Source organism: Sycon ciliatum, chromosome 1, assembly GCF_964019385.1.
Source record: "Sycon ciliatum chromosome 1, ocSycCili1.1, whole genome shotgun sequence".
Classification (NCBI taxonomy): Eukaryota; Metazoa; Porifera; class Calcarea; order Leucosolenida; family Sycettidae; genus Sycon; species Sycon ciliatum.
Window position 1 is genome coordinate 68,139,881 of NC_088643.1, and position 15,754 is coordinate 68,155,634.

Here is a 15,754-nt window from a genome sequence, read left to right on the forward strand (position 1 = left end):
CTTGTAATTCGCTTCCTTATCTGTGACAATCGAGTGAAAATAGTCGTTCAATCGCTCAGGTGGGATGGTAACCGTTTGCTTCGGAGAGGAACGCTTTGTGATCATATTCAAGGCTTTCCAGAACTGCCGAGGCTCCCGTTCATACCGCTGGCACTGGTCTGAAAAGTATAGATTCTGTAGGTGTCGATACAAGTTATTGCACTGGTTGCGCAGCCGCTTGAATTGTACAGATAGGCTCTCGTCTCGAAAGTTAGTAGCTTTTAGTTTCTTGAAGACCGATTTGCGCTTTCTAATCAAGGCAAGGAGGGGCGAGGTCATGAACGGGCAATTTTTCCGACGGGACTTCCTGTGTTTCCTGGTTACGTACGGTGCGATGATATCAAGCACAGCATTGACTTTCCCTGTCCACTCGTCCAACATCAGGTCTGGGGTACGGGATGTAAAGATATGAAGATCGGAGGACAGCAGCATATCGCAGAAACGCTGAGCGTTGAAGTTCCGGTAGTCTCTGCGTGTTTGATGGGTAGTAGTATTGCTCCGCGCATCCATGATGGGCACTGGGACGGAAGTAATGACGAGGCGATGGTCTGAAAACTCACAGTCCACGACAGAGGCTGACGGAACTCGATCAATGTTTGTGAGAATACAGTCAATGGATGTACGGGTAGAGCCTGTTATTCTTGTTGCTTCAGTTACTTTATTGGCCAGTCTGCACGGAAGTAGCAACGTGTCTTTGAGATGGTGGAACGCACTGGACGTCTGACGCAGAAAGTCCACATTTATGTCACCTAGCAACACAATATTCTCGCCGTCCAGCTGCTCCGTGGATGTAGCGAGCCGATTCCAAAACTCTACCGGCTCGGATGGGGGACGGTATATGCAACCAAACAAGGTACTATCTTTGCCTGTGCCAGCTCTAAGCCACATCAACTCTAGACTGGAGTGTGAGTGGTCCAAGATGTGCTTAGCCTTAACATGTTCCTTTACGAAGATGCAGATCCCGCCTCCTTTACGACATGGAGTGCAGGAGGATAGGCAAGTGCATCCATCAGCGCACGGCCTGTCTCGACGTAAGAGAATTGTGCCTGGTACAGAAACCTCAGTGTCCGAGATGCTTGAGTCGAGCCACGTTTCCGTAACCGCCAGCAGATCTAGGCAGTGCTCATCTATTAGCTTAGTTATAACATGGGTTTTATGTCGTAGGCTGCAAATGTTTATGTGGCCAACATTTAGTCGGTTGGATGGATGAATTGTAGAGTAGAATGCTGGGGTTGAGGGATTTGGAGACGAAGGGGTGAACACAGGAGCAGTAGAACCATAGATACGAACCTTTAATACATGTATGGGATTTCCTTGCTTTGGTCCTTTGAGGCTTTGGCTTTGGAGTCTTGCTGTGTGGCCTCCGCCTACAACGGCAGCCACTTCGAGGGGATTCCCCGCCATTCATGCTGATCCGTCATAACCAGATAACGACCAGCACTGGAGTCACTGCACGCACACGTAGATCTACACCAGGGAGTCGTAAAATACCGGTATTTTACAACTCCCTGATCTACACAGTCTACGGTTGACTTGTGTGAGTCGAGGCGAGGTTGGCATTTCCAAAAAAATAATAATTATTGATTGCTTTCTGAAGTCCTGCATGCCTGCTGGCTTGGCAGTACAGTCTTGATGTCTTGCATTATTACTGTGTTTTGATGTTGGCTCAAATCTAACGTCTTTAGCTTTCTTCTCCGAGTCTGGACGTCTATATGACCCATTGAGTAGGCTGTTTGTGTGGAAAGCTGATGAAAAAATCCTGAAACTAATTGGCGTAAGCTCAAGTTTTGGTCTCTGCTTTCAACTACAGTAGCTGCAGCCACCTGTGATCTGACTTTAAAACTACAATAATAGGAGATTGCAGGGAATAGCTGTGGGTGGAGGGGGGATACACAATGAACGTCGCTGACAGGTGCAACCTTTACGTTCATCGCGAGAATGCAGCATGGGGCGAGAAACGCAAGAGACTACCTGTAACCCTTGTCACTGGGTTCCTGGGTGCTGGCAAGACAACACTGCTCAGATTTGTCCTCAGCAATAAGGAGAATTTGAGAATTGCCGCAGCAGTGAACGACTTTGCTGCAGTGAACATCGATGCTCAGTTGGTTGCCAAGGAGAGCCCCGCGGACGGTTCGGGACGGGGCAATATTGTTGCCCTGACCAATGGTTGTCTGTGCTGTTCTATTGCGAAGGATTTCCGCAGTGCTGTATGGACCCTAATGCAGGAATGTGACCAAGGCAATGTAGACTACTTAGTGATCGAAACCAGTGGCGTCAGTGACCCACTTTCTAGTATCCGTGCGCTTGAGGAAGACTTTGGTAAGATGTATCGAGTGAGACTGGACTCCGTGGTCACAGTGGTGGACATCGACTACTTTCTCACGCTGACGAAGAAGGACGGATCCTTGCCAGTTGCGTTCCAGAGCCAGCTCAAGTATGTTCTTATTTTGGTGGCGCTGTATTGCGCCACATGCACATACAGATTACAGTTGTATGCAGCACACACACACATACACACGCACACACACACACACACACACACACACACACACACACACACACACACACACACACATACACGCACACTCTCTCTCTCACACACACACATGCACACACAGCCATGATCTCTCTCCTCTTCTTGTCTGCCTGTCTATCTGTCCCGGGTGCAGGTCCGTATGTATGAAGCCGTGCACTTAGATGCATGCACAAGGCACACTAAGCACATCCGGACCTATTTCATACTGTGGCCACTGGGCTAATGACAGACCTTGTGTTTCCAGATTGTGAAGGGGTGGGAAACAAGAGGTGCAATCTGTATGCGGCTTGCACCGAAACACTAGGTACCGTATTTTTCCGGTTGTAAGTCGACCTTTTACGACTAAAAATAGAAGGAGAAAGGGTGGGGGTCGACTTACAACCGGGATTCGACTAATAACCGGGAACTATCAGAGTCTTACAAAAAAATGACTTGCCCTGCATGCATGAGTGCACCATGTGTACACATGTTTGCCAGTTTATTGGCCTTTTTCAAGGATTGGGACGTTATACCCTCCAATAAGGAATGTTTACATGATTTGTTGAGGTGTTAGTAGCAGGGAGTGGTTGGTAGTGCTTCGTTGGGTGAAAACTTTAAAACGCAGAAATGAGACCTCCGGATACGGGGGTCGACCTATAACCGGGGTCGACTTACAACCGGTAAAATACGGTATTTATGGGGAAACGTTCACTTTCCTTGCAGTGTGTTCAACGTCATGTGGCAGGGACATACCAGACTGTTCTTTATAGGCGATTTGTTTTAATCGTTGGTTTCCCTGACTGGCAATGGATCTGACGCTTCACAGTGTCATGTCTACGTTTATAGTTAGTCTGGTTGCCACAAGATTTGGATGCTGCGGGGTGGCACGACCTGGAAAGGGGTGCTCCAGGCTATACTACTTTGAAACAACTTGTATGTAGGCATGCATTGCACTGCCATTTTGATAGTTTGCCAGTGTGTTTGTGTGCGTGATGCGCTGATACTGTATGGTACTATTAGGCTAGTGCATGTATTTACTAATCATTGCAATGCCTCATGACCTTGCTTGCTTGTTGACTTTGCCATGTCTCAGGTATGCTGACGTCGTGCTTCTGAACAAGCGAGACCTTGCTTCAGCCGAGGAGCTAGCAGCGGCCGAGACGGGCGTGCGGCAGCTAGCCGGCCCCGGCGTCATCGTGCGCACCAGTAAGTTCTGTGCCGTGCCTCTCAATTGGGTCTTGGACGTGAACCCGGCCACGACTGGTCCGCAGCTTGTTTCGCACGAGGCAACGAGAGCTGCGTACGCACTACCTGACAGCGGTGGAAAGCTGCGCAGCACCGAGAGTATTGAGGCAGCGCTGAAAGGAGAGAACCAGGGTCACATGGAGGAGGACCACTTTGGATCCATGGTGGTCGAGTCAAGTAGTCCACTGATGCTGTCTCGCTTCCAGGACCTCCTAGGATCCAAATGCATGGAGAACGTGTACCGTGCCAAGGGCAACGTGTTCTTCGCCGAACTACCTCACCACCGGTATATGTTCCATTGGAGTGGCCGGCAGCGCTTTGAGCTTGCCATGGAAAGTGCTGTGGGTGCAGCCTCTGTGCAATTGGTCATTCTTGGTCGCCACCTGCCTGAGCAGGAAATCCGACAGTGCTTGGAGCCGCCGAGCACTATTCCGACGTCGTTGCTGCCTGGCCTCCTTGAGCAGGCCCATGCACTGGTGAGTTCCGACTGTCGCTTTGATGTGATAGCACGGGACGACCTAGCCAGTATTGTTATCTTCCGCCTGACCGGTTACCGTGAGTTCTCCATCACACTGTCCGAGGCCACGACCATTCACGGCATCAACATCGACCGCATGAACCGGGAGTTTGTGGAAGCAGTGAACTGCTGCAGCGGATCTACTCTGCTGACTGGCATCACACACCAGGACGGCCAAGCAGCACTGTGCTATGCGCTTGGTGGTGATGTCACTCTGGATGCTGTTTGGCCGACTATTCTCAAAGAAGCTGACAAGATCATTGCCATGTTCTTCCATGCTGTGCGTGGATGCAAGTGTGGTTGGTAATGACAATTCACTGGCTGCTGCTCTCTCTCTCTCTCTCTCTCTCTCTCTCTCTCTCTCTCTCTCTCTCTCTCTCTCTCTCTCTCCTCGCTCTCCTCTCTTACTTGCTTGCTTGCTCAGCCTTTTGGTGTTTCGTTTTGTTCAAGGCTTGCCATCAGCTTTAATTTCCCGAGTCTCCACTTTGTATCAGTTTCTGGTTTTATTACAATTATCTGCTGTCATCACTTGGCTGGATTCCAAATGGTCAGTTGCCTCAAGTTCGTATTGCATTGTTTGACTTTTTCCTTTACTTCCATGCTTCACATGTGTAGATTCTTACCTCCCATGTTGTAGAGACTGGCATATGGCTATTTTAGTGCATGGGAGGCATCTAGCCTTAGTCTCTTCATTTGGAACACCTTTTTTAAAAGCTTTTTTTTAACTAGCACCCATCGCATTTAGAGAAACACACTTCAGATGTAAAGACTGACATATTATGGCTAATGTAGTGCATTGATGTAATAATTTTAGTCTCTGGTAGATCTACATCTTCTCGTGATGCTTTACTTGAATAGAATGCGTTGGATTTAAAAAGAAAAACAACATCAGCTCCTTGCTTCACAGTCACGCATCACACCGCCATTGGGCCCTCTCAATGTTGAAATTTTGTTCTCTGCACCATCCTGTGCCAGTTCCAGGTTTGCTATTATTAAACTGTGCTTAGACATCAGCATTATTGTCATTTTGGCATGCTTGAAAAATTAAATACATGTACTGTCTATTTAGATACGTCACAAACTTCTCTTACGTTGAAATAATAATTATGTTTTCAAGTTGACAGGCTTTATGATAAGAAAAAGAAGTTACTGAAGTATTTCTTTTTAAAAGTCTTCATAAAAGCACTGTATTGTCTGATGATCGGCTTCTGCGTGCTCGGACTTAGTCTCCAGTTGTTCCTGATGTACTAGTAGTTGAACACACTGCTGCATTTGGCACTTTTGGGAAACTTGATGCGGGACCTTTCACTACAATGTGACATAAATGGCTGATCATGGATCAATAAACCCTAGGAGTAGCTGTGCTGCACTTGAAACCGAGCAAGTTGTACTTCAGTACTACTGGTTCAAGTACCTGATAAGTGATAACGCTATAGCACTACTGGGTCTAGCACTCAGATTTCTGTTCCGTGCCTGCTTGTAATCTCCAATCTGTTGTGTGAAGTTGTCAAAGCCACGATGGCATTAAGGTATCTGACTGGTGAGTGATGAGAGTCCTCAATCCTACCAAATCAGCTAGGCCACAGAGCGTGTCTGGGTCTGACTGTGTACAAGTAGACGTCGAAATGAATCTGTGCCATAATACGACTCAAAGAAGTCCAGGTCAGAGTTGTCTTCCTTCTGTGTTGCCTGCAGCAGCCTCGTCCAGTACTTGTGGATACGGATAGGTCAGTCCCATCAGCTGCTTGAGTTCCGGAGTGGCACGCTCGAGGACGCGCTGTGAGACTCCAGCCCGCTGGTCCTCCATTGGCTTTACAAACTTGGGCAGGTACTGTATGAGGACGCCAGTGCGATCTCGACTGCTGTGATTAGGCATAGCACAGTGCCACGCCAGGCCAAAGAAGATAACACCATCGCCGGCCTTGCCGACCATGCGCTCGCACTTGTCAAAGAACATCTTCTCCTCGCCCTCCTGAGGGTAGCGGCACCAAACTTGAGAGCCGGGCAAGATTGCCGTTGCACCGTTCTGCGGGGTGAACTCATCCAGCAGTATGGTCACCTGACAGTTCAGCGGAAACGATGCATTGATATTGTTCGGAAACGATGATGGTTTATGCATGTCCCAGTACGGGTAGTCAATATGGGGCTCTTGACCCGGACCACCCGGCAAGATACGGTTGGCTGCCACCGAGCCCATGCAGAACTGGTCACCAAGGAAAGCACCGACGGCTTCCATGAGCCGTGGCAGCTGCACAATGCGCTCAAACACCTCGCCCTTGTTGAGCAGGTTCCACACGCGCCGCTGCAGCAGTCTACGCGATTCCTGGCCGCCTTGGAAGTGAGTTACCTTGTCGCTGTGCGATTCTGAATGCTCCACGATGATCGACTTGGCTTTTTGCACGTCATCAGCCGACACTAGGCCCGGCAGTACGCTGTAGCCTTTACCGCACATTAGTTCCTGCACTAGACTACTGCTGTTGTTGCTGCTGGAGTGCGTGCAGCGTGACTCACTGCTTGTGCTATGGCACCGCGCATAACGGCGGTGCAGCAGGCCATCGCCAGTCACCGAGTGGTTCTGCGCCCGCCGCAGCAGCAATGCCTGCACTGGCCGACGCGCCACTATACTGCCGGCTTTGGCATGCATGGCCCCGGCGTCGTCCAACCTTGGTCTCCGCCGCCTGGCACCGTGGCAGTTCACACGGTACTGTCACTACTGTGTGCAGTTGGTTTTAATAATAATATGGCCAAAGCCGTTTCCCGGTGACTGCAGCCAGCTGTTCAGCAAATAATTATTGATAATTGATACACCGAATGACTCGTCTCCAAAATCAAGTTCGCACTAGGCCGAATGGTCAGGGCCACGACACAGGTACTGGCCCAACTGGGTGCGATCAGTGTGCACGGTCAAGAAAGAGGTTTGATGTGGGCACCGCGCGCCACGGGTCAGCTTGGAAAGTCCGATCATCTGCTTGCGAGGCCAGGAATCACTCCCGATTATCATTGAACCCCCTGCGATGAGCATGGCAGTACTTGTAGCGGAAAGTAATCATACCGTTCGTGATGCTGTTCACGATAGCAACTACGGACTCAGTGCGAAATGTCAGGAGTCTGGACATCAGCGTTTGGTATGCCAGTAAATGCCGGGTACAAAGTGCTCTGCACGACTGCAGCTACAACAAATGGCCATCTGCCTCTTCGAACTGACTGCAGCTGCAGTTGCACAATGCGGAGGCAAACTAACCAACAGCACCTATTAATATATTATCACCCGCTGATGCACAGGCTAAGCAGCCGCCACCGCGATGAATGCACGGCATTGCACGCTGGTACATCACGTGCTCGATGCAACTCCTGAACTCTCAGAAAATTATGTCCATCCATCGTGATGGGTGATCGCATACACGACATAGCTAGCGCGCCGTAGCGGCTGCAAGAGCACTTTGAAAAGGGTAAAATCCCTCGAATGCACACTCTCCTTTCTTTCCATTTTTTTCCTTCGGAAGTACAGGCCTGTTTTCACTCTGTTCTTTGAAAGTTAGTTCGCCATGGCAAGCCACGACGTCCTCCTCGATGCTGAGCTGAACGAAGAGCGATATATTGATCTGCTTACCAAGCTTATTGGTGAAAGCGAGCATGTTCAGAACAACCCACCCAAGTTTGTCCCTCAAGAGGACAAGTACGTATGCTCAGCTGTTCATGTGTTATTTCCTCCTGCATAATTCTCTTTTACGGAGCCGTGTAGTCCACGATGATAGGGCGTGAAATGGCTGGCTCTTTATAATAATAATAATGATGGTGATTTGCTGTGTTTTGTATGAACTCGTGTCGATGTGCTCCGAGTTTCAAAAATGCAGTAAATCAGTAGTTTATAGTATGAATAATTCATACTATGCTGCAATTCCTGAGTTGTAGCATTATTGATAGGGCTGAGTCGGGTAGCTTTTTCTTCGGGTATTCGGGTTCGGGTAGTTTTCCACGGGTAGCACGGGTACCCGATCGGGTAATGTTTCCATGGTAACATCACAATGCACCCCTTCCCTTACACACTGGGTAAACTTGCAGAGTATTACATGAATTTGTACACGTGCACTGTGCATTATGTCATCTGCGACTTCGGGCTTTCGGGTACTATTCTGTACCCGTCTACGCGAGGTCCTCACGGGTACCCGACTACCCGTGCACACCACTAATTATTGATACTAGTTCATGTAATGGTGTGCTTCAGCTAGAACTTGGAAGAAAGGTTGTAGCTGAGAGAGAAGTATGTGCATGTCGATCCCGGATGTTGGAATCCTACGTCCTCTCAGGGCAGGGTCTACTCGTACAGTAAATATCGGATATAACGTGCCCCTTTGATTTTCGAAAATGTATCACTATATCCGGTGCATCACTATAGCCGATTTGCATGTTTGACCGACACATGGCACATGACTGCACATGAAATGATGCGTACACGCTGGAAAAAGCATGCTGAAAGTGCATGCATGCTCCGCGGACTGTGTACCGGTGCATGACACAGAGCAGTGCATGGCAGTGCAGTACGAGTACAGACTGTACATGTACTAGAACTTCGATACATCATGACTGTGGCATGGCTGCTTCTTCAGCGTGTTCTCCAAAAAAAGCCTGAGCTGGATCCGTACTCACGTAGATCTACTCGGTGTCCAACGAGTTGCGTAGAGCCAGAAATAGACATGAGTGGCTGTGTACGTGAGTTGGCAATATCATTGTGAGAGGCAACACAGCCAGAAACGGACAAGAGCATGCAGAAAGATCACTCTTGATCATTATATGCGATATTTTCCTGTATATTTGATATGGTTTGCTTCCTGAAGTCCATCACAATAAGCGATATATCGGTATAGCCGATAATAGTGTATATAGTGATATTTTAGCTGTATTTTTTCTGATTTGATTTTGATTTTGACGTGTTCTATCACTATAACCGGTATATCATTATATCCGGTCACTTTATAAACGATACTTACTGTAACATGATTGTGATCGAGACTGTGACTTCACATGCAGTTCATCACATTAATTTTGGCTCGTTACAACCCGTGAACGAGAGAGCTTGGAAGCTCAGGGCCAACGCTATGCTTTTTTGCCTTGATGACCTAGACAAAAAAAGCATAGGGATGTTATAAATTCTTATAAATTTCTACTTTTTGTTTTTAGACATAACCTGGGATTCGAACCCGCACTACCGCCCTGCATGCATCCCCCGATACACTTCGCATACATACCAATTCTTCCAAGTTGCTTCACGTTATGATCTTGTATTTGAAAGCCGTATTTGAATATGCATTGTGGCCAGCTGTCTTTGATTGTACGGTACGGGACAGGTACGGTCGAGGGTAATACGACACCATCTACCGCCTTGATGACGGCAAAAAAAGAATAGGGATGTTATAAATTTTTCAATTTTCCTATTTTTCCATTTTTAAGGCATTACCTGGGATTCGAACCCGCACTATCGCCCTACATGCATTCCCCCTTACACTTCGCATTCATACTCATTCTTCCAAGTTGCTTCACGTTATGATCTTGCGTTTGAAAGCCCTATTTGAATAGTGCGGCCAGCTGTATGTGGCCAGCTGTGTTTGATGGTACGGTACGGTACGGGACAGATACGGGATAGCGCCAGGCGTGACACAAACACCAAATTAAAGCTGTGTGGACCCTGGCTAGCGCCAGACGTTACTGAAGTAACGTCTTCTGCATAGCGACGGGAATAAATCTACTCTACGTCAAGGGCCTGCCGAATGGCAGTACACGTATGCCGAACATCTAACGCTCTATCTCTCGCCGATAACAATGTTCCGTTGTGCCCGGTAAATCTGTACTCTCTCCTCTCACTATCATCATCGGTTCGCATGTGGTGCCTAGCCGATGCCCCAAGGGCAGGTGGAAATGAATAGCACTGAAGTAAGACCTACACGGTGCCCATAACGAAGTAAAATAAAAAAAAAGAATACAACCACAACATCATGTCATGTTCCACTTGCCCATGCTGTCTTCCAGGATGCTACCACTGTCCAACTTAGTCCAAGGCCTCAACAGAGCGTTTCAAATCTTACTTATACTAAGTTATTGTCCATTACGTGTGGGTCCCCCCCCCCCCTGCCTTATTTAATTGTTTTCTCTCCAGGGTGATCCAGCATCTGCTTGAGGCCCTGCGCCCGTACAGCACCGAGAATGGCGGCCCACTCCAGGTGGAGCATGTCACCTATGTGCCCGGCCGTGGAAACCTGATCATCAAGTACATGAGCGAGGGAGCTAAGGTGAGCCAGTGGTCTTATCGCAATCACTGGAGTGCGCGTTGCCTTGAAGGCATTCGCTGGTGTTTGTTGACACAGCCTTGAAGCAGCGGGATCAGCAGCAGCACCACCACCACCAGTAGCAGCAGTATGAGCAATGACCGAAACAAGCAACACATGTACCATCAATCAGAGCACCAGTAACAGGAACTATTAGAACCTACCTTCTAACCCGGCATGGAAACCCTACTACTTTACCAAGTATTCATTAGTTGAGGGCGTTGAAAACTTGAAAAGGGAACTTTAGTTAGTACGTGTACTAGTATTTCATGAGCTATGCCGCATCACAAATTGATACTCATCATGGATGGTTGTGCATGTTGTTTAACACACGGGCTACCGCTTCTTCCTTTCATTTTTTTTCTTGGTCGCGAGAATGAAGTCGTTATAAAATGTGTGGTGTGTTGATGCTCAATTCTTTGCATGTTGTTGGGTGTACATGTGCCTGTATGCCGGTGTGGTGTGGCTGTTTGTGCTTGAAGGGAATTGTCTCCTTTGTGGGTTCTCACCTGGATGTTGTGCCGGCCAACCCCGAGACTTGGGACCGCAACCCGTTCAAGCTGGTGCGCGAGGATGACAAGCTGTATGGTCGCGGTACCACGGACTGCCTTGGCCATGTGGCTCTTATCACCGAGCTCTTCATCCAACTGGCCGAGAAGAAAGTTCAGCTCAACACCAACATGGTGGCCATCTTCATTGCTTGGTGCGTACCGTGTAATCCAGTCGTGTCCACCCAGCGGCTGAACTGTGTGCATTTGCCGGCCGTCGGTGTGTTGAGTGTACTGGCGCAGCTTGACTGGTGTGTGTGTGTGTGTGTGTGTGTGTGTGTGTGTGTGTGTGTGTGTGTGTGTGTGTGTGTGTGTGTGTGTGAGGGTTTGCTGCCAACCCTCTCACAAGCTTTCGTATCTGTGCTTCTGTTCTTTACGATTGACTGTGTGTATGCCAGCGAGTATGTGCATCTAAATTTTCTCCTGGAGGCTGCTTCTAAAATGTCTGGCCAGCACCTACAGTAACCTGCTCATTGGCAATCATGGTTTCTTATTCCTATCTGTTGTTGCAGTGAGGAAAACAGCACCATTCCTGATGTTGGTGTGGACAAGTTGCTGAAGGACGGCCGTCTTGATGAGCTGAAGGGTGGCCCAGTCTACTGGGTGGACAGCGCTGACAGCCAGCCTTGCGTTGGTACTGCCGCCGCCATTGTCTGGAATCTGCATGCCAAGGGACATCTGTTCCACTCCGGTCTGCCTCACAATGTAGGCATGCAGTACTTTTGTTGTTGTAATTATCTTCTCGGTGTACATGTACTCTAAAAGTCTGAATAACCTTTTGCCATTCCTGAGAAACATTTACGGATCAGAACAATGTATTCTCCAAGTATTGTCCTAAAGTAAAGAGAAATTGTGACTACTAGAACTTCCTTTGGTGAGAACCACGTCATCAGTAGAGAGGTTTAGTCCCATGTAATCCGTGTGTACTGTACGTGTGTGTACCACGTGGTACTCAGGGACCCACGTACAGCCGTTTTTTGATTCACGACATACCGTGTATGGAGGCTCGCCCGCGTTCCGCCAGAACGTGAATGAAAATCAGAATGGAGCGCATTGTGCAAGCTGTGAGGGTGCTCAGCTGAAGAAGTTTTCGAAGCACGAAATCAAAATATTCGATGAGCTTCGAAGCTTCGTCTTTGACCTAGTTTGGGCCTTTCGCTTCTTGCTTTTGTTTGTTCCGTGCGACTGAAAACAACATTGCGAACGTGGGTTCATTGCATGGACTTTACGTGTGTCACCCACGTTCCCGCATCCGTTACCTGTAACTAAACCTCCCTTGTATGGCGTGTTTGACGTCGAATGGTGCAGGTTGATAGGTTATTCTTTACACCAGCTCAGCCAACTCTCCAATGCTGGGTTACCTGGCTGTAGTGTCCAAAGTCAGAGTCATCCTTTTTTTTTAGGGCTCAGTGCATGTGGTCTGTGTTCCCTGAATGAAAAGTCACATTGTGTATGATTGCTGTGTGTGTGGGTGTGGGTTGGTGGGTGTATGTGTGTGTGTGCACTGCAGGGCATCAACTCGTTTGAATTTGCCAACGAGGCCGTTGCCTACCTGCAGAAGCGCTTCTACGAGGACTTCCCTGCCCATGAGAAGGAAGACCTTTATCAGTTCGCCACCCCATCCACAATGAAGCCAACACAGGTAAAGCATTTGTGTGGTTTTAAAAATATTCTTTTACAAGAAGACGTGACTCTAATACTTTCGTGTAACAAGATCGGTGTGTGGGCACGTGTGTGTGTGTGTGGGTGGGTGTATGAGTATAGTTTGGAACTTCAACCTTATCGAAATAGCTTACAGCAGATCCTGCCCAATGTCCTGTTTGCAAGCTCATGGATTCTGCTCTTTCTCGTCTCTTTGGGTTTGGATTTCTTGCCTGTGGTGTTGCAGGTGCGCATTGCTGAGGGATCCTTCAACCAGCTGCCGCCCTGGACTAAGATCATCGGCGACATCCGTCTCACTCCCTTCTACAATGTAGAAGATGTCATGTCCAAGGTATGTAGAGCTGCCGCTGTTCTGTATGCTATGTTCTTCACCTCTGCCCTTGCTCAGTGCCCTGGTCAGTCTTGTAAGGTGTCAGACTGAATTACTTTAGTGATATGCGGACCGGCCTAAAATCTAGCATAACGCTGTATCCACAGTGCGGTTGCTGAACGAAATGCTGGCACGGTGACACCGCGTGCTTTGTGATAACAAGCAGTGCTGCCTTGCGCCATGGCTTTGCTCTCTATCTTTCTTTCTGCACAGATCAAGACATACGTTGATGAGCTGAATGCTACCGACTTTGCGGCTCTTCCAACGCGTGGCCCGTGCTCTAAGTACGTTGTCAAGTCGCCAGAGGGTGAGGACATCAAGGGTGTGCTCACACTGGAGTTTGAAGGCGAGCCTTTCAAGGTACGGAGACCGGGTCCAGGGAAATGTTTACGTTGGTACCCAGACAGTAATGTGAATGACATCAGTGCAAACGACAGAATTCCGTGCATAATTATTGAATTGTGACAGGGAAGTGAAATTTCCACTTTGGCTCGTAGAATAAGCAGCTTCCAAACACCAGCCTTTGCCGTTTGGTTTATACCTATATATTCCTTTGCATGAACTCTCATTTCCACATGAAACGTTAGATCAAGGGGATGCTGATCCAGGATTGGATACTTGTGAAAACTTGAAATGAAAAGCTCACCACTGCCACCTTGAATAGAATGAGCCTGTAGATGGTGATCTTTCTGCTAAGGGTCTAAGGGTGGGAAAGACCCTCAAATGTCTGCCATTCCCATTCATTTGCACACAGGGTATTGCTTGCGACCTTGAGTCTGATGGTCACCACATGCTGCGCAACGCCACAAAGGAAGTGCTGGGCAAGGCAGAGCCGTTCAGCATCTGCGGCAGCCTGCCACTTGTCGGCGATCTGCAGGAGGCTGGATTCGACGTTCAGGTGGGCTCTTGACCTCTGTCTTTCTGTGCTGGTGTTTTGTTGCTGTTGCTGTCTCTTGCTACTTGAAGATGATGATGTGCAATGCATTGGTATTCTTTGTAGGGCTGTAAGTACTGTCAGTCTCGATGGAAACCTGTCTCGTGAGCTAGCATTAGTTAGCACTGGGCATGACACAGCGGTAGCACTAGAGCAAGGTGCTAACTCGTACGCCAGCTGGATAGTGTTCTCTCTTCTGGCTGATCTGTTGCACGTGTCATGTGTTACTGAGTGTTCCTTTTTCGGTAATTTGTGTTCATGGCCGTGCTGTCTGATGATCGCTTCTGCAGAGCAGCTTTTACAACCTTTGTTTCTATTGGGATTCCAACTTGAGTGGATACTGGTAGTAGATGTGTTCTGCATGTCTCGTCAAACTCTTCAAGACTCTTTGCAGCAGCTTATCCTGTTGCTTTTGACGACATTGCTTTGTCACTAGTTCGACAATTGTGTCCCTATCTGTATTGTGTTTGCTTTGCTGCTGCCGTGTCTTGGTACAGGTGTGTGGATATGGTCACTCCAGTGTCTACCACGGTGACAACGAGTACTGCTCGGTTTCCGCCATGAAGAACGCCATCAAGATCATGAGCCGTGTCATTCATGGCTTCAGCAGCAAGTATGCCTAAGCACTGCGCGCGCTTCTTGCCCTCTTTATGGCAGTTGCCTGTGCGACGCACACGCTATGCCACTGTTTGCTCGCCGGCTGCATCAGCTTTCTGTTTGTCCTGCTCTCTCGGCTGCATTCCTGGTGTCGTGGCACACGGTACCATGCGACTTTCAACACCCCGGGCATGGTATGGGCTGCATCCCATTCATGAACCACCACCCTGTTTCGGAACGTCATCATAATTATGTCTCTGGTGCATGTGTAGTGCTTGCCACATTTACACGTGCCGGCTTACTTCTACAATTCTTACTGTTACCATGTGTTTACAGATGCCAGGTCATGCCAGGTCATGGCACTGGCTGGCTACATGCTCCCTGTCCTAGGGTGTTCTGTGTCCTGTAGGGACCACACTCATTACAGTCTTACTTTTCTCGACATCATTTTTACTTTGAAACTGGACCCTTCCTTGCAGCAAGGCAGAATTGAGGCGTGAATTTCGATTTCATGTTATGTTCCGAGAAACCGTAGTATTGCAGTCATTGCAGATTGATATCAAGTACATGTACATGCAGTGGTGTGCGGTACATGTACAGTTGTGGCAAGTGAAAAGTGAAATCCAGCCAATGTACATGCAGTGGTGTGCGGTACATGTACAGTTGTGGCAAGTGAAAAGTGAAATCCAGCCAATGTACATGCAGTGGTGTGTGGTACATGTACAGTTGTGGCAAGTGAAAAGTGAAATCCAGCCAATGTACTGAAGTACATGTATCTGGATGTAAAAATACTTTCAGAACCACGGACCGGTTTGGGTGCCACCATGTATGCATGCTAGAGAGAGCCCAGAACATCGATGCCGATCGAGTGGCATTCGGTACTGCAAGACCGCATCGATCTGGGCTTCACTTTCCACCGCTGTACATAAAGCTGCGAAGAGCAAGATTCTATTGTTGGCTCCCTACATGTACCGGTATGCTTGGAAGTCAACCTCGTCAAAGGACTC

At 48.4% G+C, this 15,754-nt stretch overlaps 3 protein-coding genes across 3 annotated transcripts; 2 read left to right on the top strand and 1 right to left on the bottom strand.

The window, feature by feature from the left end:
• Nucleotides 1–1,629: 1,629 nt before the first annotated feature.
• On the top strand, nucleotides 1,630–5,207 carry LOC135805070 (zinc chaperone YciC-like). The gene is made up of 2 exons (XM_065319061.1): nucleotides 1,630–2,473; nucleotides 3,648–5,207. Exons 1-2 carry the CDS (start codon nucleotides 1,935–1,937, stop codon nucleotides 4,621–4,623), a joined length of 1,515 nt encoding a protein of 504 aa, XP_065175133.1. The 5' UTR covers nucleotides 1,630–1,934; the 3' UTR covers nucleotides 4,624–5,207.
• Nucleotides 5,072–7,549, bottom strand: LOC135805073 (uncharacterized protein Mb3657-like). Its single transcript, XM_065319063.1, has one exon. It carries the CDS (start codon nucleotides 6,958–6,960, stop codon nucleotides 5,980–5,982), a length of 981 nt encoding a protein of 326 aa, XP_065175135.1. The 5' UTR covers nucleotides 6,961–7,549; the 3' UTR covers nucleotides 5,072–5,979.
• Nucleotides 7,550–7,791: 242 nt separating this feature from the next.
• Nucleotides 7,792–15,286, top strand: LOC135805072 (uncharacterized). The gene is made up of 9 exons (XM_065319062.1): nucleotides 7,792–7,992; nucleotides 10,468–10,600; nucleotides 11,119–11,339; nucleotides 11,697–11,889; nucleotides 12,695–12,826; nucleotides 13,073–13,177; nucleotides 13,430–13,576; nucleotides 13,971–14,114; nucleotides 14,648–15,286. The coding sequence occupies exons 1-9, from the start codon at nucleotides 7,862–7,864 to the stop codon at nucleotides 14,771–14,773; spliced, it is 1,332 nt and encodes a 443-aa protein (XP_065175134.1). The 5' UTR covers nucleotides 7,792–7,861; the 3' UTR covers nucleotides 14,774–15,286.
• Nucleotides 15,287–15,754: the final 468 nt, after the last annotated feature.